This window comes from Mus caroli, unplaced genomic scaffold, assembly GCF_978045245.1.
Source record: "Mus caroli unplaced genomic scaffold, Mus_caroli_1 scaffold_9, whole genome shotgun sequence".
In the NCBI taxonomy this organism is placed as follows: domain Eukaryota; kingdom Metazoa; phylum Chordata; class Mammalia; order Rodentia; family Muridae; genus Mus; species Mus caroli.
This window is the reverse complement of record NW_028227264.1, coordinates 59544138-59569386: the sequence shown is the minus strand read 5'-3', so window position 1 is coordinate 59569386 and position 25249 is coordinate 59544138. Positions and strand designations below refer to the sequence as shown.

General features: G+C 50.6%; 1 protein-coding gene across 3 annotated transcripts in view; it reads left to right on the top strand.

Annotated features, from left to right (window-relative positions):
- The window catches only part of Pald1 (phosphatase domain containing paladin 1), a 64517-nt gene that overhangs the window by 4155 nt on the left and 35113 nt on the right, over positions 1 to 25249 (top strand). Inside the window, exons 1-3 of one of the 3 annotated variants that reach the window (XM_029482796.2) lie at positions 5108 to 5219; positions 6540 to 6690; positions 23520 to 23742. In XM_029482796.2, the coding sequence (XP_029338656.1) occupies positions 23549 to 23742 (194 nt within the window). In that variant the 5' untranslated portion in view covers positions 5108 to 5219; positions 6540 to 6690; positions 23520 to 23548. Of the gene's footprint in view, positions 1 to 5107; positions 5220 to 6539; positions 6691 to 23519; positions 23743 to 25249 lie in introns of those variants that run through there. The other 2 variants (XM_029482797.2, XM_021174365.2) reach the window with 2 other exon arrangements.

Genomic DNA, 25249 nt, shown 5'->3' with positions numbered 1-25249 from the left:
CCTGAATTTCACCACACTCCACCATGTGCCTACTGCCTGGGGTTGGATCTAGAGGACACAGTTAACCTGGGTGGTCAGTCAGTCACTTAGGTAGGCTTAGCCAAGGTTAGGTGACTTATCCCAGCACAGGGACTGATGGGGTAGAGGTGGGGTGGCCTGTGAACTTTCCTGTGGCACCGGGATCCAGTCTGACCTGTAGCTAGGGCAACTCTGCAACAGATATATGGTGTCCGGGCTCACTGTGTCAGCGTGGTGTTCCAACACGCTCTGGCCTTTGGGGACTGGGTAAGCCACTGGGAGAGACAGTTCCCAAAGAGGAGGGGACTTGGAAATGGATGACTGGGACTCTTAGAAATGCTTCTCCAGAGGCAGAATGGTGAGTGTCCTGAAGTGTCCTGCAGCGCCTGATCTACTCACCCCCAGCCCCCACCTGCCTCCGGCTTCCCTTCCCCAATTAGAGGGCAGGAATACCAGGGCTGTTTTGGAAGATTCTCTTTGGAAAGCACAGAGGGAGGGGGAATTTCCTCATTTTTCCTTTTCCTGGACTTAGATCCCCTCCCCCACAACTGAGTTAACTCCTCTCTCTCTCTCTCTCTCTCTCTCTCTCTCTCTTTCTCTCTCTCTCCATCCCCCTCTCTCTGTTTTTTCCCCCTCTCTCTGTTTTGTTTTGTTTTTTTGTTTTTTTTTTTGAGACAGGGTTTCTCTGTGTAGTCCTGGCTGTCCTGGAACTCACTTTGTAGACCAGGCTGGCCTCGAACTCAGAAATCCACCAGCCTCTGCCTCCCGAGTGCTGGAATTAAAGGCGTGCGCCACCAACCATCCATCTTCAGACCCTTCTGTTCCTTCCAAGGGGTGGTCCTGGGACTACAGTGCCTCGTTCTGGTGGTAGGACCTGGAAGACCTTCAAGCCAGCCGTGGTCGGCTGTGTGGGTTAGCCTTGCTCTGGCTTCCAGGTTCTGGGCCTGTCCTTGTGATCATAATACCCATGGGAACGCGATCAGGGGTTCTTGGAGCTTTGGAGCTTCCTGTGTGTGTAGCTCAGCCTGACTCCCCTACGGCTTGTCAGTGAGCTCAAGGTTGCATGGCAAAGGGCCAGCTTGGGACACCAGCTACTGGGTTGTAGAGAAGTGTGCATCACGCCTCACCCCTGGGCTCTCATGGGCTTCAGCTTGGGTGGTGGTCTAGTTGTTTGCCCACTCTGACCACCTGTATGGCAGAATGGGTGAAAACACGTACACGTGTCCCCGTGCTCAGCATGACTGCAGAGTTCAGAAAATAAGCTCAGAGGCCACTCTTTGGGTGTTCTTCCTCAGGCTCCACCCACCTTGGTTTATTTATTTATTTCTTGTTGTTTGTTTTTCCGAGACCATGTTTCTCAGTGTAAGCAACCCTGGCTATCCTGGACTCGCTTTGTAGACCACACTAGCCTTGAACTCACAGAGACCCACCTGCCTCTCTCTCTCTCTCTCTCTCTCTCTCTCTCTCGTGCTGGGATTAAAGACGTGTACTACCATGCCAGGCTTCCAGGCTTCCCCCCCCCTTGTTTTTGAGACAGGATTTATTACTGACCTGGAGTTTCCCAAGTCGGCTAGGCTGGCTGGCCAGTGAGCCCCAGGAATCTGGCTCTCCAGCCGAGGGGTAAAACCACCACGCCTCACCAAGTTCAATTTTTGGTACCTGATCCAACTCAGTTCCAGTGCTTGGAAGCAAAGTGCTTTATGGGTGAGCTCCCTCATAGGTACAGGCTTTGCCTTTTGTGTTTATATCGGCACACCCCACCCGTGAGTGCGGGCGCTAACATCACGGTGTGACATCACGGTGTGTGCGTGCGTGCGTGTAGATCAGGAAAACCATGGGTATTGGTCTTTGGCTTCTGCTCTGTTTGAAGCGGGGTCTCTGTTGACGAGCAGGCACCCTCTGAGGAGGACTAGGATTACAGATGCGCATGACTGTGTCTGGCTTTTACATGGTTCTTGGGATTTGAACTCAGGCCCTCAGGGTTATGTAGCAACCATACTGAGCTATCCCTCTAACCTCCTTTTTGTTTGTTTGTTTTTGTTTGTGGTTTTGAGGCAGAATCTCATATATTAGCCCAGGCTAGCAGCTTGGAACAGTCCAGACTGACTGTTTCTGCCTGGGCAATCCTCCTGCCTCAATCTTCCAAGTCCTGGGATTACAGGCATTTGCTACCATGCCTATCTATCTGTCTGTCTGTCTGTCTCTTTCTCTGTATATAGATACTTAGATTTAGATATAGATACAGATATTGTGATAGTTGAGATGGCACAGTGGGTAAAGGTGCTTGCTCCAAGCCTGACCAGGTATGAGTACAGAAGCATTTGCCCTATCAAACACTGCTTGGTGGTGGTTCATCACCACCAAGTAGTTAGGTTCAAAGCTGAGGATCTGTGTGGATATGTCCAGTCAGCAGCAACAAGCAGACTTCTCGCCCCGTTTCTTATATCTGTGAAGTATTCTAGTAAAGGAATAAGGTCCTGCCAGGGCAATTGTTAGGTGTACGGAAGAGCTTTGGTGTCTTTGAGGCAAAGGAGCAGGGGCAGAGGTTTTCTGCAAATCCCAGAAACTGCTTGCTTAGCCGGCTCTTCTAGGAGTGCTTGGATGGGGCATCCACAGTGCAGAAATGCTCTCTGGCATGTGTGTGGGTGGAGGGCTGGGCCTGCCCACACCTCTGTAGGAAGGGGCCCTGTGGCACGAATGGCACTAGCAAATCCCTGACAGTCGGTTCTGGGCACTCTGAAGTTCTGTGGTCCCTTCCTCCGTGACAGTGTCCTAGATAGTAAACAGCCCCTGCCCTTCTGACCTTGCATCTTTCTCCTATCTTAATAATTTGGAGCCGGGCATGGTGGCGCATGCCTTTAATCCCAGCATTTGGGAAGCAGAGGCAGGCGGATTTCTGAGTTCGAGGCCAGCCTGGTCTACAGAGTGAGTTCCAGGACAGCCAGGGCTACACAGAGAAACCCTATCTCGAAAAACCAAATAAATAAATAAATAAATTTGGTTTAGTGGTTTAATGCTATTGTCTGAAGTACTTCTTGGCCAGGGGGGTTGAGATGACTGTCCAGGTGCCACCACCTATTTAATCAGCCCCTGTTTACTCAGATTGGGTTGACTTGTAATTTAGGGACACCAAATGGGGATGGGACAGAGCTGTCACTGAGGAGCCCCACAGCCTGGCCTTGTTTAACCTACATTTTTGAGATAGAACTCTTCCTTCCTTCCTTCCTTCCTTCCTCCTTCTCTCTCTCTCTCTCTCTCTCTCTCTCTTTCTCTCTTTCTCTCTCTTTCTTTCTATCTTTCCATAAGGTTTGGCTATATAGCTCAGGCTGGCCTGGAACTCTTTGTAGCTCAGGCTGGCCCAGAACTTCCTGTGACCCTCCTGCCTCTTGCGTGCTGAGATTTTAGGCACGTGCTACCACCCCTGGCTTGAGAATGATTCATACAAATCTCAGTGCACCCCTCTGAGGCGTTCAGTTCAGCAGCTTCTGTTTAATATTCCAGATGGCTCACCTGTCACCGGGGTCTATTGATATAGCATTTTCACGAATCCCCAAAGATACCCTGTACCATTAATAGTGTCTACACCCCGATCCATGAGTCCACTCTCTGTCTCTGTAGATTTTCTGATTGTGGACACTTCATATAACTAACGCCAGTCACACTTTGTGTGTTTTTGTAGATTGATGCCCCCAATCCCCACCAAGACAATGTCTGATGGATTTCAGGCTGGCTTTGGCTTAGTATGTAGCAGAGGGTGACCTTGAACCCCTTATTTTCCAGCCTCCACCTTTCCAGTGCTGGGATTACAGGCACTGCTGCCCTGGAGATCCAACCTAGAGCTTCATGCCTGCAAAGTAAACATTCTATAGAGTGAGCTACCCTGCAGCCCAGCCCCAGATTCCCTTTCAAAGAAATTCCGCATTCACAGAGAGAGAAAAGTACTCACTTGTTTACATTACTCATATTTCAATGTAATTTACATATGCATAATAGACCTAAGTGCCTTAGAATTTAGGTTTTATTTAACCAGGAAGCAAATTTGAGGTGCTTTGAGCAGGGCTAGGTAGTAGAGCACTTGCCTGTCTTGCGCAAGGCCTTGGGTGCCTAAGAAAGCAGAAATACAAAGGACACTAGAAAGTCAGCCATGGGTGGTGAGCCCTGCTGTTGTGGGAAAGAGGTTGCCAGTGCTGGGTGGGTGGCAGAGTCCTGGGGTCCTGGTCTCTCCTGCCACACTGCTTGCTCCTCCTACCTACATCGTGGACAGACTATGTATATCAGTGGCTTGGGGCTGGGTGGATGGATTAGGGTAACCAGACCTCCCAGTTAAGCCCAGTTACCCATGAATGACTCTGCATGTCTGTCTTGGTAGGTCACCCTTGACTCCTGGCAGGGTGTTTTGTTGGCTTGCCGATAAGGGGAGAATAAAGGCACTATTGAAGTTGTATGCAATGGTTCTTCAGCCCACTTCTTGTGGGAGTCAGGACTTGGCTCTGCAGCGATGGGCTTAGCCCAGAACACACAGATGTTCTCCGCTCCACCGTGGTCCAGCCTGTTTGGAGACTTGACCTTACTCAGGCACCGGCCATGCTCCTGTGGGGGTGAGGTGGCTTAGTTGTGCCTCCCCACTGCATGTTCTGACTTGAGCCACAGTCTTTCTTTGTGCTGTGTGTGATGCTATGGCCTTCCTGGGGAAGGGATTGGGCTATAAACATGGGAACAAACCCCCGCCCAGACTGCACGTCAGTACAAAGTGGTCCTTACAATTAAGGTGTACTTTTATTTTATCTGTGTATGTCTCTGCACCGTTGTGAGTCTCGGAGCTCACTGAGTCAGACAGGGCACTGGATCTGTGGAACTGTAGCTATGGAAGGTTATGAGTTACCATGTGCTGGAAAACAGACCCGAGTCCTCTGCAAGAGCAGCCACAAACTGCGTCCTCCCGTGTTCCTGGGGTGGACGCGTGCCGTGCCTGGTGTCTAACCTGTGGGTGTTGTGATAATGTTGTCTTGTGCCTTCTGAGGACCAGGAGTGCTCAGCAGAGATGCCCAGGAGTGAGCTGCTGGCTAATAAGCTGGAGATCCTTGTTCTACCAAGAAGGAAGCCGAGGAGCTGACAGAGGGCCTACAACAGGAAGTGAAGTGTCACTCAGTCTGTCCAGACTCCCTAGTCTTCCCCACCCCCACCGTGGCTGCAACTTCCAGGTCAGGCTGGAGTGGGGGAGGGGAACTGTGCCTTGTGGCATAAGACACGCCCGCTCAGAAAGTAGTCTCCGCCTTCCTCCTCCTCCTCCTCCTCCTCTCTGCCCCCATCCCTAGTCCCAGCAGGGCAGGTGGTCAGGTTTCAGTTTGTCCTTGTCTCTCTCTGTTTCTGTCTGTCTGTCTGTCTGTCTGTCTGTCTGTCTGTCTGTCTTTCAACAAGCCCTCATGTACCTCAGGCTGGACTCAAATCACTGTGTAGCAGAGGCTAGCCTTGGATTCCTGATCTTCTCCAGCTGTCCAGTTCTGGATTATGTGTGCGTATCACCACTCCTGGTGTTATGCAGTGGTAAGGAATGACCGAAGGCTTTGTACAGGCGAGGCAAACACTCTGCCAACGGTGCCATGTCCCCAACCTCATCTTCTCAACCAGCAACTCTATGCCGATGAGACACCATCTCTTCCATTCCTGGAAGCTTCTGTCCTGCTTCCTGGCTCCGTGATGAACTGTTATGGGGTGACAAGACTCGGAGGCACACGGTGACCCTCCTCACGCTTCTGGCTTATTGAAACACCAGTGTCCTCAGGGTTTCTCCACGTGATAGCGCCTGCCAGAATTTCCTTTCTTTCTGGGCCATTATTGTTCTCCTTGTTGTTTGTGAGAGAGTCTTGTTACATAGCCCAGGCTGCCATGGAATTATTCTTTTAATTTTTTTAAAAAAAATATTTTTATCTTATGTGTATGGGTGTTATGGGTATGCCTGGTACACACGGTGCTCAGCAGAGGGCATCCGGTTCCTTGGAACTGGAGTTACGGATGGTTGTGAGCCATTTTGTGTGTGTGCTCTGGATCAAACCTGGGTCCTCTGGATCTGGAAGAGGATTGTAACTGCTGAGCCATCTCTTCAGCCCACGGTTCACGTTTGAGGGTTGAGTGAGGAGGCAGTACCAGGGAAGAGGCTGACAGTTGCTGTTACTTATCAGGTGCCACCTGGACCTGGCTCAGAGAAGTTCATAATATGGCCAAGGTTACATTGCTGAACAGGGTTGGATGACAGGGTTAACGGACCGTGTAGCCTAGGTTCTGTCTGTGTCACTGGCTACAGAGCAAGCTTTTAGGTCCTGCCTGAAGTCCTTTTCGTCACCTCTGTCATTTGTACATGGAGCCTCTGGGGAGCCAGGGTCCAGGTGCCCCCTCCTTGCTGTGCAGGAGCCTCAGTGCCAGGCAGGGGCCTCTAGGCACACAGCCCTCAGAGCGCCCAGCATGAGGCTCGCAGGGAAAGCCCAGGCCAGAATGGCTATAATGCAGGATGTCCCTCTTGGCAGGACTTTCCCTGAACTAACAGTGCCAAGGACTTCAGGATGGTGAGGACAGATAAACAGGAAGAGGAGAAGAAACCAAACCGCCATCTTCCCATGCTGCCTGGTGCCTCTCCCTGCTGCCCTGTTGGCCCAGAGTTAGGAAGGACAGAGAGAGGTGGGTGTGGGGAGGGGGGAAGGGGAGGGGGGCTGGGCTTAGCCTGTCAGGGCCATAGTGCCACCATTTGTCATGATGAGTGGGGTGAGCTTGGCATTAGGTGTCACTCCAGTTTAATTCCGTGCCAGTATGCTTTGCCACCCATCTGCATTTGGTGGCCTGCACAGTCTAGGGAACAAGAGCACAGAGGCAGGTGTCTGGGGACATGTGTGTGGGTCTGGCTGAGGTCATCTCAGCCTGGCTGGCTATCCTCATTATTTTTATATTTGTATTATTTATTCTATGTGCATGTATTAGTCAGGGGTTTCTGGAGGAAGAGAACCGAAAGACGACAGAATCTCCGTCTCTATCTCTGTGTAAAGGGGATTTATTGGAGTTGCTTACGGGCTGTGGTCTGGTTAGTCACTGAACAGAAGGTCCAGAACTCCAATAGTTGTTCAGTCCCCGAGGTTGGATGTCTTAGCTAGGTATCAGTATACCTTGGAATCCTGAACAAATAGGCTCTGTTACCAGTCAAAGGAGGAGCTTGCTGGCAAGAGGGAGGGGAAGAAGGCAAAATGCCCACATCTCCTTCTCCATGTCCTTGTATGCAGGCTGCCACCAAAGGGGTGACCCAGATATAGATAGGGTGGATTTTCTGACCTCAAATGATCCAGTCAGGAAAAACCCTCAGAGGTGTGCCCAGCTGCTGGGGTCTTAGCTAATTCTAGGTGTAGTCAAGTTAACAACTCCAGATAGCCATTGCTGTGCATGGGTGCTTTGCCTGAATGTGTGCCTGTTTACTGATGCTTGGCAGCGGATGGGGGTGGGGAGACCAGAAGAGATCAAGACCTCCTGGGACTGGAGTTACAGACTTGAGCAGCCAGTGCTCTTAACGACAGAGCCATCTCTCCAGCCCAAGCCAGCATTATTTTTGTCTTAGAGACTCTGGCCTCGAAGGACAATGCTTCAGTCCAGGCTGCAAGGTTCTGGGGCAGAGGCTGGAGTCTAGGGGCCAGATCTGGCTGGTGTCAGGGGATACACCTGGTCTGGGCTGCTGTTGCTATGGAAACTCCTTTCTCTTCTCTTAGAGCCGGTGGGGTGGTATCATAAAGGGACCAAGCCTCAGGCTCCCCATCCCAGGGAAACTTCAAATCCTTGCTAGGGTGCCTTTCCACGTGGCCACCTGAAGCTGACTTAGGCTGTGGCCATGCTTCCATGTGGTGGCTGAGCCTGGGCAGCACACCTCACCTATGGAGTGACACCTGGCATCTTGGTACAGAGCCCAAGGTACTTGGGGTCCCCCTCCCACCCTCTGTTCTAGACCCAGGTACCATGTGATTCCTAGGACGCTCTGAACAATGATGAACATACGTGTCTGTGTGTGTGTGGGGTCCCTTCTGGAAACACCACCATTATTTTTCAGGCTCCGTTCCCTCACCCTCTTCAGGAGTCTTCCCTGATGGGTAGTTAACATCTTCTGCAGCTCAGGGTAGTGGAAAACGTGCTGGAGTCTCTGGCCTTTTTGAGCCTCAGTTTCCTCATCTGTGAATTGGAATGACTAAGGTGTCAGGGGAGAGGAGAAAGCCTGAATTTTCTACCCCCAGCATGTGTGGAGCTGGCCTGGATTTGGAGAAACGTGGCCTTCTCAGGGTTAAGTCCCTTCTGTACCAGAGGCGGAAGCAAAGAGGACAGAGTGTGAAATGAAATCACTTCCCTGCCCAGGGGTCTGCCCTGTGCCTGGCTTTTGCAGTAAATCCTATTTCCTCCCCAGCTTCCATGTGTCCACACACTCCCGGCTCCCATGACCCCACGGGTCACTAGCAGGTGGGGGCTCCCAATGGAATGCTGGCCCGTTTTTCATCCGGCGAGGTCACTTCCTGTCTGAATAAGCCATCCACCTTTCCTGCCTGGAGTCCCATCAGTGGGGTCCAAGGACTGTATGACTGTGGTCCGGGCCAGAGACAGGCCAGTGGTGTGAGGTGAGCAAGCTTCATGGCTGCCCTTGTGTCCAGTTTCTTCTGGGGAGTCTGTGCTGCCTTTGTGAACGAGAGCGCTGACCTGGCCAAGACAGCACAGAATGACCCCATTTAACCCTCATTACCCTGTAGGAAATGGGGTGCGGAGAAGTCAGGGCCTGGCCAGGCCTCTGGAGCAGGACAGCGCTGGCAGAGAACCCGAATCTTGCTGACTTTCAAGGTCCTGGTTTTTCCTACAGGAAGGTGTTTATGAGTCTGTCCTCGGGACTCAAGGGCGGACCCGCTTCTGGGGGAGGTACTGGCATGTCCTTGGCTATAAAGTTGATAGCGAATCGTGGCTGCTTGTCCCAATGGCCTTACTGTGTATGGAGTATGTCTGTGGTAGGAGAAATGGAGAAAATAAGAAAATCAACGGAGAAAGCAGAAACAGACTTTTCCCTTTGAATGCATGATGTCAAGGGTTTGTTCCCAAGCACCACAAAACCAAACCAAACCAATTCAACCAACCAGAACAACCCTCAAAAAATCAGAGACGATAAAAAGTATTTGGAAAGACTAGAAAACCACCTGGGTATCCCTGCCCCGCATCCCCAGCATTTGCAAACTGTTGCAAACTGTTTCCTGGCAGATGTGTGTTGTGTGTGCGCTCAGCTGGAGTGACATTGTTTCTGTTTTTCCAAGTCCCTTTCATGTCTGGCCCAGGGGAAGCCTGCTGGGTGTCTATTTCTGGTTTTGCATTCAGTGGGCTGGGATCTATTTGCTTGGTTCAGTGTGTGGAGAAGGACTTCGGCCCATCAATTCCTGGGTGGAAGGAGATGATTTAGTCACCTGGGTACACTTTTTTTTTTTTTAAAGATTTATTTATTATATGTAAGTACACTGTAGCTATCTTCAGACACTCCAGAAGAGGGCGCCAGATCTCGTTACGGATGGTTGTGAGCCACCATGTGGTTGCTGGGATTTGAACTCTGGACCTTTGGAAGAGCAGTCGGGTGCTCTTACCCACTGAGCCATCTCACCAGCCCCCTGGGTACACTTTTGACTGAGCAGTGAACTCTGTTATTTATTTTTTAGATCCAGTCTCTCTATGTGGCTCTGGCTGCCTGGAGCTTGGTAGGTAGACCAGCCTGCACCTGCTGGGAGTCACCCGCGAGCTATGGAGTCGGCACAGAGGTTAGAGGGTGACTTTCCGGACTTGGTTCTTTCTCCCTTCTGGGTCCCGGGAGCTGAATTTAGCTTCTCAGGCTGGGTGTCAGGTGAGCAGATTCTTAGAAGTGAGCAGAGAGTTTGGAAACATTAGGGAATCTTTCTCTGTTACATTTCGAATGGCTTTTCTGTGACTTTGTAACCTCAGGTGCAGGCCTTTGGGGAAATCCTGGCTCACTAGGCAAGAAGAACCACTCTCAGACAGGGTTTCTCTATGGCTTCAAACTCATGAGAGATCCATCTGCATCAGCCTCATGTGTGCTGGGATCTGCCATCACACCTGGCAGGTCTTGTAGCCCAGGCTGGCCTTGAATTCCCTGTGTAGCCAAGGATAGCCTTGAATTTCTGATCCTCCTGGCACCACCTTGTAGCTTGTACCACCATACACAGTTTCTGGGGCACTGGGGATTGAACTCAGGACCTTGTGTGTGCTAGGCAAGCATTCTACTGACTGAGCCAGACCCCGGCTTGAGGATTACTGTTACTATTACATTTATCACCTCACTAATCTTTATGCCTTGAGATTTTGGACCCAAAAAGCCAGGTTGACTCTGGCTCATAACCAGCTCTGGTACAGCGTCCCTCCAGACCCCTCTCACCCTGGGGCAGGCAGCTGAACTGGGTAGGCACAGAGATACTGAAAAGTTGCGGTTCTGGGTAACTTTCACTGCCTCACTGAGAACACTTTTAGATGACATGGGTATATTTTGTCACAGTGTCTATGGGGAACACAGGCTAGCCCATGTGGGACACTGCCTTACTACGTGCCATGGCTGTGACATTTTTACCCACGGTGGCTTTTGTACCATAAAATACCAGCCTATCAAGGAAAGCAGCATGCTGTCCCGTGTGTTCCCATCTGGGTGACCTGGAATGAAGATGCTGGGGACCCGGGACCCCGAGAAGCATGCCTACAGAACTGCAGTCCTGTGACAGATAGCTGCTGGCCTTTGTTCAGTGTCTGCTATCTTGGGGGGACTCCACATCACCTGGTTGTTGTCGTCGTCCTCCTCCTCCTGCTCCTCCTCTTCTTCCTCTTTCCTCTTCTAGTTTACTAGTGTCAATCTCAATACCAATGCAGATGTTTTCTTGCCCATGGGGTGCTTCCATGTGGCAGTCAGAGGTTAGCACTGGCAAGCTATCTTTCTCAGCTGCTCTCTCTCACTGACTGAGACAGTCTGGCTGGCTCGCAAGCCTCAGGAATCTCTGTCTCAGTATTCCTGGGGTCGGGATAAAAGGTGCACGAGGATTTCCTTATGTGGATGCTGCGCACTGAACTCGGCACCTTGAGTGTTCAGCAAGCACTTTACCTACTGAGCCGTCTCCCCAGCTTACCTGTCATCATTCTTTTCCCGTCTTCTACAACCCAGCTAGAGCACATTATAGTGTCTGGTGGTAACATTTTGTTGTTTGGAGACTTGGGGTGATGCAAAAATGTGATCCATGTGGGAGGTGGAGGCGTGAAGATTGGGAGGTTAAGGCTATCTTTGGATTCATAGTGTGTTCAAGGACAGCCTGGGCTACGCACGACCTTGTCTTCAAAACAAAAGAGAAGAAAACAAAGCCCAAAACAAAGAAAATCAGGGGCTGGAGAGATGGCTGAGTGGTTAAGAGCACTGTCTGCTCTTCCAGAGGTCCTGAGTTCAATTCCCAGCAACCACATGGTGGCTCACAACCATCTGTAATGGGATCTGATGCCTGGCGTGCAGGTGTACATGCAGATACTCATTTACCTAAGATAAGTAAATAAAGCTTAAAACAAAAAACAAAGCCCAGGGCTGGGGAGAGGATTAGCTGGTAAAAGGCTTGCCATTGTAGATGTGAGGGGAGGATTTCAAGTCCTCAGCACCAGTGCTGGGTGTCTGGACTGGCCTTTTGGAAAGCAGGGTCTTGGAGTCTCTGGGAAAAAAAGCTGGCTAGGTAGAGCCCTGGGTTCAGCAGACAGATCCTGCGCCAATGAATACAGTAGAGGGTGATTGAGGAAAAGACCTGATGTCTGTCAGTGTCTGCCTCGGGTCCCTGTAAGTACACATGTGCACATAGACACTGTCACTACACACATAGACTCTTGCAAACAAGACACCCACACAGACAGACAGACACACACACACAGAGCAGGGCAACAACCGAAAGATTTGCTTAAACTTCCAAATTCTGCTCAGAGCCTCTGCATCTCTGGTGGGCACGGATGAGGGTGTGGAAGGTGTGCAGGTGGAGCCTGTTTTTTTCTGGCACCTCTGAGAAAGAGGAGAGTGTGACTCAGGAGAAGAAGCCCAAGGGTCTCAGGCAAGTGGCTGAGACCCACCCGTGGGTGGGGTGTAGTTTCAGATAGAACACCTACTCCTCTACTGTTCACAGTCTCTGGGCTCTGTGACCCTCCCTCACAATCCTTTGCTGTGTGTGATCGAGGACGCCTCTGCTTGTCATTTTCTTTTTTTTATTATTATTATTTTTATTTTATTTTATTTTATTTATTTATTTTTTTTGGTTTTTCGAGACAGGGTTTCTCTGTGTAGCCCTGGCTGTCCTGGAACTCACTTTGTAGACCAGGCTGGCCTCGAACTCAGAAATCCGCCTGTCTCTGCCTCCCAAGTGCTGGGATTAAAGGCGTGCGCCACCACCGCCCTGCTTGCTTGTCATTTTCAATGAATAGTTACCTGAGGTGGGCCTTGTCGTATAGGGACTGTGTTTCTCACCCCAGGCTAAAATTAAAATTGCCTTGTGTTGTCTTGATCATTCTCAATGAGAGACTCCTAGGAATCCAGCCTTCTGTTCTGTATATCCTTTGTTTACTCAAGTGACCTCTTTGTGCCAGGCTCTGGCCAGGCCCTGGGATGTATCTGAAGGCTTGAGCCCCAGGACTTTCTGGGGGAGGGTGTAAGCTTCCCTCACTCTGAATGGGGGAAGAGGGGGAGAGGCTGAGCAGGAGGCCGTGGAATGAGTGAAAGCAAGACCAAAAGTGACATAGGCTGGTGAGAGGCCCCGGGCCATCCAAACTGGGTAGGCCTGCCAGCGGAGAGGCTACCCACCAGTGACTAGGATTTCCAAGACTCCATTCCGGCCTTGTAGTGAGATGTTCTTCTGCTCCGTATTTCTGTTATTGATGTTCTACAAAGGCCCCTTGATGTTGCTATTCCTGTGACAGTGAAGAGCGCAGTGCATTGTGGGTTCTGGGGAGGGTCATAGTTTGGAGGAGACAGCTGGGCCGGCTCAGGGAAGTTCTTCCTTGAGTCTCCCCCAAGTCCTTTTGATGGGGATCTGTTCTTACCACTTGCCAGAAACAGGGCCCTCCCTGGTTCTGGGCGAGCAAGCAGATAACCAGAGAAGTGCAGGGGACAGGTGGGTAGGAGACTCTTGGTTCCATCCCAATGCCTACTGTTGGTGAATGTGGGCAGGTCTCTGGCCACCACTGGGCCTCAGTTTCCTCTTCTGTAACAGAGAACAGAATGGAACCTCTAAAGCACCTTTAGCTTCAAAGCTAAGATACACGTTGGTTTCTGAAGGGTGTGTGTGTGTGTGTGTGTGTCTAACTCTACTGTGAGCATCCACGCACATGTGTGTTTGTGCCTGTAGTTAGGAGTTGAAGAGCAAGGCCTGGGAAGGAAGGGTTCAGTCTGAGCCCTAGGTATAGACCTGAAAACATGTGTGTATACGTGTACACACATGTGTATGTGTACACACAAGTGAGTATGTGTGCACACAAGTGAGCATGTGTTCACATGTGTTCACATGTGTTCACATGTGTATATACATATGTGTGTGGACTAGAGTCAGGTGTGTGTGTGTGTGTGTGTGTGTGTGAGAGAGAGAGAGAGAGAGAGAGAGAGAGAGAGAGAGAGAGAGAGAGAGAGAGAGAGAAGCATCTTCTCACCACTCCCTCCCCACTCTGAAAGTTTTCTGACTCCACTCCAGCCCTTTGGTCCCCCATCAGGGGAACCCTGGAGCTTGGTGACTTCCCTGTATTTGTTCTGAAGCTGGGGCAGATGTTTCCTGCAGCTGGCCACTCACTCAGCCACTGTCCTCAAGATGCATCAGCCTATTTTTAGCTCCATTGTTAATTCCTGGGCATCTGCTTCCAGGAGCATGTGGGAGGCTGTGGCCCTGGGAAGGACACTCCCTCCACCCATCATGCTCTCTGCCTCCCGGCTTCTCTGTGTCCTGTGAGAAGCTAAGTGGCTTTTCAGATGGGTACATGGGACCTCAGTTTGTTCCATCCGCTGAATGGGCCAATAGCCCTCTTCCTCACAGGGCTCTGGAGGGGCAAGAAATGTGAAATTCACCCAGTAAAGAGATGTTTTGAAACTACATATATCAGGTTCAAATCTATGGGCTGCTGTACTTATAAACAACACACATTGACTGTGTGGGGTTGGGTTGGGGGCTTTGTTATAGGGACTGGAGTGTGAGCTGAGAGCAGCGAGGCTTTTCTGGTGGTTATGGGTGAGTGACGTGTGGCGGGGTCTGAGGGTAGGGGAGGCCATTCCAGATGTGGAACCCAAGAAGATCATGACAGAGAAGCAAGGAAGAGCCTGTGTCCTGGGAGATCTGTTAAAGGAGATAACTGTGAACATGATCTGTCTTAGTTAGGGTTTTACTGCTGTGAACAGACACTAGGACCAAGGCAACTTTTTTTTTGTTGTTCGTTTTGTTTTTGTTTTTGTTCATTTTGTTTTTGTTTTTGTTTTTTCCAGGTAGGGTTTCTCTGTATAGCCCTGGCTGTCCTGGAACTCACTCTGTAGATCAGACTGGCCTTGAACTCAGAAATCTGTCTGCCTCTGCTTCTCAAGTGCTGGGATTAAAGGCATGCATCACCACTGCCCGGCCCAAGGCAACTCTTATAAGGACAACATCTAATTGGGGCTGGCTTACAGGTTCAGAGGTTCAGTCCATTATCATCCAGGCGGGAACATGGCAGCATCCAGGCAGGCATGTTGCAGGAGGAGCTGAGAGTTCTACATCTTCATCTGAAGGCTGCTAGCAGAATACTGGCTTCCAGGCAGCTAGGGTGAGAGTCTTAAAGCCCACACCCACAGTGACACACCTACTTCAACAAGGCCACACCTCCTAATAGTGCCACTCCCCAGGCCAAGCATATACAAACCATCACATGACCCAACACCAGATTTTGAGATTTTTTTTTTTTTTGGTAACTAAATTGCACAGTTCAGGACAGTGCCCTTTGTAGACGGCACCTTTATGTCCCATTATGACGCAGTACATGCCTGTATGGTCTCACAATTATAAGCGTCAGCTTGGACACACCCTGTGTCAATTGGACACTTCAGCTCCTGAAAATTCACGAGTTGTGGCCCAGAGAAGCCGAAAAGGTTGGTCATGCTAGCGTCTCTTCCTGGGAGCATCTCTGGAGCAGGTCTAGGGATGGAGGATCTGCAGTTCCACCCTGAGGCAGAATCCAGCTCAGTGGCTCTGCATGTATTGGGCTGAGCACTGCACCATCAGGAAGTCTTGACATGCCTGAAGGAGTCAGCTGCCAGATGATTGACAACCATCCATCTGGTCCATCCCTTCACTATCCACACGGAAACAAAGATGGCCACAGAGAAGGCGAGGCCGACCCCAAGGCCTGACAGAAGGTCAGGGCTGAGGGACCAACAAGATGGCTTGGTGGGTAAAGGCAGCTCCTAGTAATGATGCCAGAACCTACTGGCGGAAGGAGAGAACCAGCCCTCACAAATTGTCTTCTGACCACCCCATGAGCACCACGGCAGGAAAATGCCCCCCACCCCCAATAAAATAAATTTTAAAGAAATGTAGTTGGATGTGGTGACACACACTTTTGATTCCAGGTAGAGGTAGGCACAGAGCTCTGTGAGTTCAAGGTCAGCCTTGTACACATAGAATTTTACAGGTGAGCCAGGCGGTGTTGGCACAACACGCCTTTAGTCCCAGCATTTGGGAGGCAGAGGCAGGTGGATTTCTGAGTTCCAGGCCAGCCTGGTCTACAGAGTGAGTTCCAGGACAGCCAGGGCTACACAGAGAAACCTTGTTTCGAAAAATTAAAAAAAAAAAAAAAAGAAAAAAGATAAAAAGGAAGGAAGGAAGGAAGGGAGGGAAAAAGAAAATTCCAGGCCAGCCAGCACTACATAGTGAGACCCTATCTGGATTCAACCAATCCATATTTAAAAAATAAATGAAAGTAAGTCAAGGCTGAGAAAGAAACTGTGGTGCTTCTCCAGGTCTGGGTAAACTCAGTTGAGTGTGGTTTTGCCTAGAATCTTGGACATGGGGGAGGTGTGTGTGTGTGTTATTTTATTATTTGATTTTTTTTTTGAGACAGGGTCTTATGTAGCTCAAGCTAGCTTTGTAGCGAGGATCACCCTGAACTCCAGATGTTCGTCCTAAATGTTGGGATTCCAGATGTGCACTGCCACACTGCTCTGTGTGGTGCTGAGGGTGGAACCCAGGGCCGTGGTTATGCTAGGTGCACACTGCTCACTGGCTGCTTCCCTAGCCCCAGAAGGGAAGGTTTCAGTGCTAGACAAGGGAGTTTAGGTTAGAGGACATGGGGTTCGGGTCCCTGCAGGGTTGCTGGAATCCCAAGTGGAGCATGAACGCTTATGTAAGTTGCCGCTGTCCTTCTGAGGCCCGGGTAGCCCTCAGGAAATTGGGCAGATGGTGCCTTTATGGGGCAAGAGAGTCTAGGTTTCTACTGACCGTAAAGAATCTAGGCTGTCTTCGCCCTGCTTGCTGAGGTCCCCAGCATGTTTGTTCAGGACTCATGGGGGATGCAGAGGACAGAAGCCAAGGGGACAGCTGCTTCTCTGCAGTTGCGCTGGCTCTTCTGGGAAACTACTGCCCACTAGCTCTGTGTGGAGCAGACCCGCTTGCCTTGGGGCCTCTCTCTCCTGACGACCGCTTCTCGCCTTGTGGGGCCTCTCAGGGCTTACAAGGTCTCCCGAGGGACAGAGGGACACTCACTCTCTGAGCTCCTTTGCCTTCGGTAGTATCAGAGGCCAGGTTCTGCAGCAGGGAAAGGGATGTTTGGTTCAGAACTTCCTAGAGCCTGCAGCTGGAGGCAGAGATGACCTAATGGTAGGTTCTTGTCTGTCTGTCTCCTCCGTTGCTCCCAAGCCCCTGGTGTGCGGCAGGTCGGTCATGTGTTCTGTGACTACCCAGTGCTGTGACTCCTTCCCCACTTGTCCCCTGAGAACGGACTCCGTCTACAGCGCAGCCCGTCTACCAGCAGGGAAGGTTGGCATTGCTGTGCAAGGGAGGAGAACTTTCATTCCGGGGACCATCTGGTCTGCGGTCACTGAGGGTCCAGACTAAAAATAACAGGGCGCATTAGTCAGGATTAGATTCGTCTGTAAGTCATAGGAAAAGGCAAATAACAGGAGTTTACACAAAAGATAGAAGTTTATTTCTCTGCGGCTATCCAAGCTTCTCAGGGCTTTGTCAATTGGACCTGTTGTGCTGGCCCTATTTCATGGTTTCCCTCGGGAACTTGGATGGCCCCAGTTCCTAGGTTCCGACTTCACCCAACATGGCCGCAACATGTCTGCTCTCGTGTGTGTCCCAGGGCACAGAATGGGTGAAAGGATGGAAAGCTGACATAGGAAAGGATTCTGGAAGTCAACATGTTAGCTTATGTCCTGTTAGCCAGAATTTAGTCACATGGCCTAAGTATGTACAATAAAAATCTGGGTCCTGGCTAGCATGGTGTGCTTTTGGTAGTCATGCCTGCCCTTCCTGGGGGAGTAAATTATTCTGGCATTTTAAAGTAACGTAAAAATATTGTTTATTTATCAGAGAGAGAGAGACAGACAGACAGACAGACACACACAGAGAGAGAGAGAGAGAGAGAGAGAGAGAGAGAGATTGAGAGGGAACCAGGGCATACAGATAGCATACCTGTGATACCTGTGGCATCCAAAGGATAATTATAAGTAGGTTCTCTTCTGTGTGGATCCTGGGCTCAGACTCTGGTCCTCAGGCTTGGCAGCAGGTACCTTTATCCACTGAGTCATCTCATTGGCCCCAGCTATGGACTATTTGAACTTAAGGGTGATGTAGGCTAAAAACCCTGGTAGGAGCCTTAGGGTGTTCTGGGTCTCCCAGGGATATTTCCCAAGTAGGTCGGTCTTGGTTGATCTTGCTTTTGAGAACGAGTAAGCCCCATGCTCTCATGTCCCAGGCCATGAAGGAATGCCTCTCTCCAGCTGACCATGGACTTAAAAGGGTTTGTTTTCTTTTTTCTTTTTCTTTTTTAGATTTATTTATTTAGTTTTGTGTATTTTGCTTGCATGCATAGGGGCCCTAGAGGTCAGAGGAAGCTGTTAAGGGACTGGAGAGATGGCTCAGTGGTTAAGAGCACCTACTGCTCTTCCAGAGGTCCTGAGTTCAATTTCCAGCAACCACATGGTGGCTCACATGGTGTGACTCTGTAATGGGGTCTCATGCCCTCTTCTGGTGTGTACAGCAACACTGTACTCATATACATGAAATAAATAAATCTTTTTTATTTTATTTTTTTAAAAGGAAGAGGCTGGTAAATCATTTGAAACTAGAGTTGCAGATGGTTGTGAACCACCATGTGTGTGCTGGGAACTGAACCTGGGTCCTCTGCAAGAACAGCAAGTGCTCTTAACCACTGGGCGCACTTTCTAGCCCCAGACCATGAACATCTGATCCTTCTGTCTCCACCAACAATGTTTTGGTATTTGAGGTGTGTCCCACCATGCCTGTTTTATGCAGTACTGGGGTTGGAACTCAAGCTTTCACAGGCTCTATGCTCAACCTCAAGATCCATAAAAACACAAAAGAAAAAGGACAAAAGACTTAGGAAGCAGTAACAGGGCTCTCTCCTTCCAACCCTCTGAAGGTTTCATTTAGTTTCTGATGGATGCCTTCCTGGTTTTAAAGAGGAAGAGCTGGGGGAAGGGAATTCAAGGGTCACAAATGACCAACCCAGGTGCAGGATGGACAGGACCCGCCCTTTGCTAAGCTGAGTCACCTGGGGAGTCCCTCCATGCCCGTTCCATTGTTGTCCTGGAAAGCACCTCCTAGGCTTCCTTGCTGATGGCTGGAATGTCCACTGGACTGTAGCAGTGGCCTTCCACAGAGGGATGGTCCCAGAGGGACGCAGAGCTGCAAGAACTGCTGTAGTAGAGGACGCGCCATGACCTGTACACAGTCTTGAAATTCGTACTGTCATTAAACTTAAAAAAGAAGAGAAAAAGTTGGGGCTGGAGAGATGGCTCAGTGGTTAAGAGCACTGACTGCTCTTCCAGAGGTCCTGAGTTCAATTCCCAGCAACCACATGGTGGCTCACAACCATCTGTAATGGGATCTGATGGCCTCTTCTGGTGTGTCTGAAGACAGCGACAATGTACTCATATACATGAAATAAACAATTCTTTAAAAAAGAAAGTCATTCCTGAAAGAACCATGTTCTGTGTGGGTGAACGGCCCTTGGTGCTGATGTGAGACCCCAGGGTTTGTGTCTGCTCGTTGCTGAACGCCAGCCTTGGCCAGGACAGTGGCCCACCTGGTAGGGCGGGCAGTGATGGAGAGACTCCTGCCCTGCCGATTAGGAGCTGGGCCCTTTTGGGGGTCAGTCTGGTCTTCTGTTCCTTCTTTGAAGCAAGCAGCTGGTCTAGACTCGGGAAAGCTGTGTGGCGGCAGTGAGAAGCGGCTTTTATGGTGCTGTGGGAATTAGGAGGCAGAGGCATGTCCATGATCAGGGAGGCTTCCTGCAGGTGCTGGGCATCTGTTGGGTAGAAGGTGGGCTGTGTGTTGTTAGGAGCACTTCCTTCCACCTTGTGGAGGGCAGAGCTGGCTTGTTGGCCCCTGGCTGAAGGTGCTAGGTGCACGGCGTTCACTGATCTTGAAAGTTGTTTCCTTTGCTGGTGTCTGCTGCCTGGCTGCTGTTCTGGGCAAGCCAGGTCAGCTGTGTTCTCCAAGGTGCCATTGAGGCCCTGTGCAGCCTCCGGCCCCTGCAGCTGAACTTTCTTAAAGATCCTGTTCTTGCTGTTTTTAGATGGCTGTGTGCTGCCATGTGGTATCAAGAGCTGGCCTTTGGGACCTGGCTTATTTCTCTTTGTATGATGTTTGTGACTGTTAACGGCGATGTGCCCTCTGCAATGCTGCCGTTGCTGAGTGCATCCCCACAAGATCTGTAGTGTTTTGTTCCTCTGTCTGTTAGTTGATGGGCATTGGTGAGGTTGGTCTCAGACACTGGCCCTGAGTCCTAAGGTTCTGGAGGCTATACAAGGAGCCGTCCCCAAAACTTGTTCTCTGGTAGAGCCTTTTAAGTGGAAGTGCCGAGACTCACGTGACAGTCATGTGCTTACCTTGGTAAGAAACTTCAGGACTTCTGGGCGTGGAGTGGCTTATGATTATCATCCTAGGACTGGATGTGGGGAGAGGGGGCTGAGGTTCCCATGGGTTTCCCTGGACTCCATAATGAGTTCCTGGCCAGCCAGAGCTACAGAACAATAAATAAACATCAAACAAACAAACAAAAACACAGAACTTCTTATTTTGAAGTAACCACAGGGCTTCACTTGACCACCTGGGTGACAGCCTGGGAAATCCAGTCTTTAAAAATGTGTCATTGGAGATGAATGAATACGGTCAGGTCACCTTAAGTGCTTGTTGGGGGTGTACAAGTCCTCGAGTCTCTTACTCATCTTTTCTTTTTTTAAAATTTATTTTATGTATATGGGAACCCTTTATCTGTCCTCAGACATCCCAGAAGAGGGCACTAGATCCCAGTACAGATGGTTGTGAGCCACCATGTGGTGGCTGGGAATTGAACTTGGGACTTCTGGAAGAGCAGTCTTATCTGCTGAGCCATCTCTCCAGTCCTCCTCTAGCCCATCTATAAGCAGTTCTTTCGTGTGTAAACTTCATGACAAATTCCCAGCTGTCTAGAGAGCCACACATTGGCGTGCTCTGCCACCATTCTGGAGTTTCTGCTGTTCCAATGGCCCAGAAACAGTGGTGCCCACCCTCCATTAAATGAGTCTGTAGACGAGGACGAACCTTTCCCTTTGCCATTAGAGTCCTCAAGTATTTTGTTATCCTGTCTTGTGTTTTGAGACAGGCTTTCTCTGGGTCAGCCCTGGCTGTCCTGGAACTTTGTGTAGACCAGGCTGGCTTTAAACTCATTGAGAGTTCAACCTGCCTCTGCCTCCTCTGCTGTGCCTGGCATGTGCCACCCTCACCAGGCTGTGTATTGTTTACAGCAGTTTGTTTACATACCTAGGCAAATGGACTGCCTAAACAGCCGTGTTTCATGTCCACACTCCAGTCCATTATGTCCCATTAGAACCTCAGGAGCCTGTCCACAGCCCCACTGCTGTGCTGACCTCTGTGATCAACAGAGGTATAATTACCAGTACCACCAACCTTAGCAACCTGCAGACCCTCTTGTGTAATAGGAACCCCAAGGAGGAGCTGTCTGTGGCTTCCAGCTGTCATAGGAGGGCCGACCACTCCCAAGCCACAGGGCACATCTGGCTGGTGGAGAGGAGATTTTGGATGAGGGCTGCTGATGAGGGTCCTGAGCTTGCTCCCTTGTCTGCACATCTTTTCAAGACCCATTCAGTTTTCAAAGGATGCTGCCTACCCCAGCTGCTTGTCCCGCCAGCTGTGCACATCTGTATTGTCTTTTGGCTGCCCTTGCGGGCCATCAGTTGGTGCTGGTCGTTGTCTATGAGTCCAAGGGAAAGTGGAGTAGAGGCAGAGGGTGGGTGGGGTGGAGCTGAGCTGTGGGAATGAGCCTGGGCTTGGCCTGTGGCAGCTGTGGCCGGCTGTGGACGCATGCCCGTTGTCCCTTTCTTGGAGCTGTTTTTATCCACATTCTTTTGGCCCAGGCTTCTGGGAGGAGGCCTGGGAAATGCTGGTGCGGAGCCTGGCAGCTGAAGAGGCTGCTGAAGGGGAGAGAGTGCGCTCCCGTTGGGCCCTCTGCTGGGGTCCACTGAGAAGGGCCATTTTGTGCACTACCTGCTTTCCTATCTGGGAATGTCAAAGGTTCATTCTTTGTACCTCTGAGGGGTGGGAGAATCATGCAGTGTATCCAAGAGCCAGGAAGAAGTGTTCTTTTACAGAAGCCCAGGCAGTTTACCAGTGGCTCCTGGGAGTTTTCAAGGTTGCTAAGGCTTTCTGTGTTTCAGTGGTTGGAGAAGGTGCTAGATGCAAGAGATGTTCAGTTTCTCTCTGAGTGCCCAGGCCAGGAGACAGCTCTGGGGGTGGAGCCTCTGTTTTTGGTATTGGGAGGCATGAAGAGTCTACTTGAGTGCAGTGAGTTCCGAGTCAGGTCTGGGGACCACAGCCTGACTTGACCCCACTGCACACATCTCTGGGTGCCACTGCCGTGATGAGAAGAAGGGGGTGTGGGGCGAGGGGCGCGAGTGGGTGGTCAGGAGCAGGCAGGACCCATTTATCCATGATTGGCAGCTAGGGGAGTTGCCATGTTTTAGAAGGGCTACACGGTGGGCTATCTCACAAGGGTAAAAGAGTGTGGGGTGCTATCAGAATTTGTCCTCCCACCCCCATAATAATATCTGTGCCATGTGTGAGACCTGTGGCCTCTGAGTTCCTAGAAACTCCCACGATCCTCTCTGCCATGTCTGCTACTCTTCATATGGTACACCCAGCCTTGTTCTTAGCAGACTCAAGCTCTAGCAAGACTGCCACCCTCAGCTCTTCCACTGCATCCCGGATATATTCCTTTGCTTGCTTTAAACAGGTTTTAACTTTAACCTCAGCCTGGTGAGAGACCTGTTTTCTTCAAATCCAGGATGCCTGGAGTTCTCTGGGTGAGGAAGCACCTCCCCAGCTCTCGAAGGCTCCCGATGCTGACCAGATGTTGGTCTTGCTTTCTGTGGCAGCTGTTTTCTCTGAACATTTCAGCTGACGGATGTTCGCCTAGTTTGGATGTTTCTGGTCTTGTATGAAACTCATGGGTAGAGTGGTTTCCTGCATGACTGCTTTAGCGGAATGATGCAGAAGAGATGACCAGGGCCTCTCGTGTAGGTGCAAGTGGCACGCATGGACCCTGTAGCCCATTCCCGTCCAAGCCCTCTCTAGCCAGCTTCATCTCCTACTCTGAGCCTGGAAGTTCTGAACCACCTCTGTGGGTGGCAGACCCTTCCTGACGGTATCCTGTGTTACCCAATGATAAATGCGCTCTGGCTGAGCTGGACGTCTGTCCCTCAGCCCTTCTACCTTTTTTGATGTTGTTAAAAAACAAAACAAAACAAAACAAAACCAAAAAAACCCCAAAATTTTCCTGAATCTGTTCAGGTTTTTTTTTTTTTTTTTTTTTTTTTTTTTTTTTTTTTAATTTATTTTTCTGTCTATGGGTATTTTGCTTGCCTGAATGTGTCTTACGTGCTACATGTGCCTGTAGTACCAATAGAGGCCAGAAGAGGGCATCGGGTCCCCGGGTTAAACAGTTAAATATTTATGAGCTGCCGAGGGGGTGCTAGGAATTGAACCTGGCTACTCTGGAGCTGGTCCCTGTGTTTCTGTGTAGAGAACTCTCCCTCGGTGTCAGCAGGGCAAGGCATAAAGGCAGGTGCCCCAAGAGTCTCTGTCTGCAGCCGTGGTGGGAATTGCTTCTTCCCAGGTGGCCAGGGTCCTCTTGCTTTGACTTTTTTTTCTGTCCCTCTGAACTGTGCATCTTCTTACCTGCAGGTCTGGGGTCCTGAGGCCCCTGGCAGACTATGGGTACAACGGCAAGCACAGCACAGCAGACAGTCTCGGCTGGCACGTCCTTGGAGGGCCTGCAGGGCGGCAGCAGCAGCAGCATGGACAGCCAGCATTCTCTCGGTGGCATGCAGTCCTTCCGTGCCACAAGTTTACACAACAGCAAGGCCAAGTCCATCATCCCCAACAAGGTGGCTCCTGTTGTGATCACGTGAGTATCCGAGGGCACGTGATCGTGTTCCGGGAAGACGTGGCCTTTGTGGGGAACCTGCGTGCACTTACTGTTTACAGACCGCCTCCAGTTTTGTAGATTAGCCCCCACTTCCTCCCCAGCCTCACCTAGAAAAGTTTTAAGCAGTATTTCTGGAATCACACAGTGTCTTAGTTCTTAGTAAAGTTTCCATTGCTGTGAAGAGACACTAGGGTCAAGGCAAATCTTATGAAAGACATTTAACTGGGGCTGGCTTACAGGTTCAGAGGTTCAGCCTATTATCATCAAGGCGGGAAGCATGGCAGCATCCAGGCAGACATGGTGCTGGAGGAGCTGAGAGTTCTTCATTTTTTGGGGGGGTGGGGTGGGTGTTGAGACAGGGTTTCTCTGTGTAGCCCTGGCTGTCCTGGAACTCACTCTGTAGACCAGGCTGGCCTCGAACTCAGAAATCCACCTGCCTCTGCCTCCTGAGTGCTGGGATTAAAGGCGTGTGCACCACGCCCGGCTTGAGTTCATCTTGATCCAAAGGCAGCTAGGAGCCAACTGTCTTTTCTGCGGGCACCCAGGAGGAGGGTCTCTTCTGCACTGGGTAGAACTTGAGCATAGGACCTCAAAGCTCAACCCCCACAGTGATGCACTTCCTCCAACAAGGCCATGCCTCCTAATAGTGCCACTTCCCATGCACCAAACATATTCAAACCACCACACACAGCAAACAAGCAGCAGGGCTGGGTCTCTTCTGAGTCTCTGGGCCCATAATACTTACTCATGTGTGGTAACCTTAGCTGGCTTAGGACTTGCCATGCAGACCAGGCTGTCACAGAGATCCACCTGCTTCTGCCTCCCGAATGCTCGATTAAAGGTGTTGCATTACGATGCTCCATAGTTGATTATTTCAGAACGGAGAGCTGGGAGTTCCTCCTCCATGCTCCGGCTGGGGAACCAACCTTTAGGGAACGAGGGGGCAGAGGCTTGTTTTTGATAGCATGCTTTCAGCCACCTGGACACATAAGCATCCAGGAGGGCCAGGAGGATGGACATCTATGTGTGGGTGAAGGAATGGGTGCTTCTGAGAGCTAGAGATGGGAGAATGGAGGAATCCTGGGTCTGCCTCCTGGGGAGCTGGAGTCTCGTTCTCATCTCTGGGTCCTTTGGGAATGCAGGAAGAAGAATGTGCTCCACACAGGATGTTTGGCAGAGACCTGGAAGATGGGCCTGTAGGTGGGGTTGCTAGCGCTGGGACTTGGCAGGATAGCAGTAATTACCATAAATTACTGTGCTTGGGACAAAGGCAGAAGAGCAATGTCCTGCAAAAGGGACTTGACAGACATTGGAAGTCAGGCTGGGTTGCTGGGTCACCGGTGTAGTGGCACATACTTTTAATCCCAGCACTCAGGAGGCAGTAAGTGCTGGGACTTTATATCACCTGCTGGACACTGAATGCTTCAATGGCAGAATTGCCAGGCTGTAACAGAGCCTGCATGGCCCTTCCACAAAGCAGGGCATG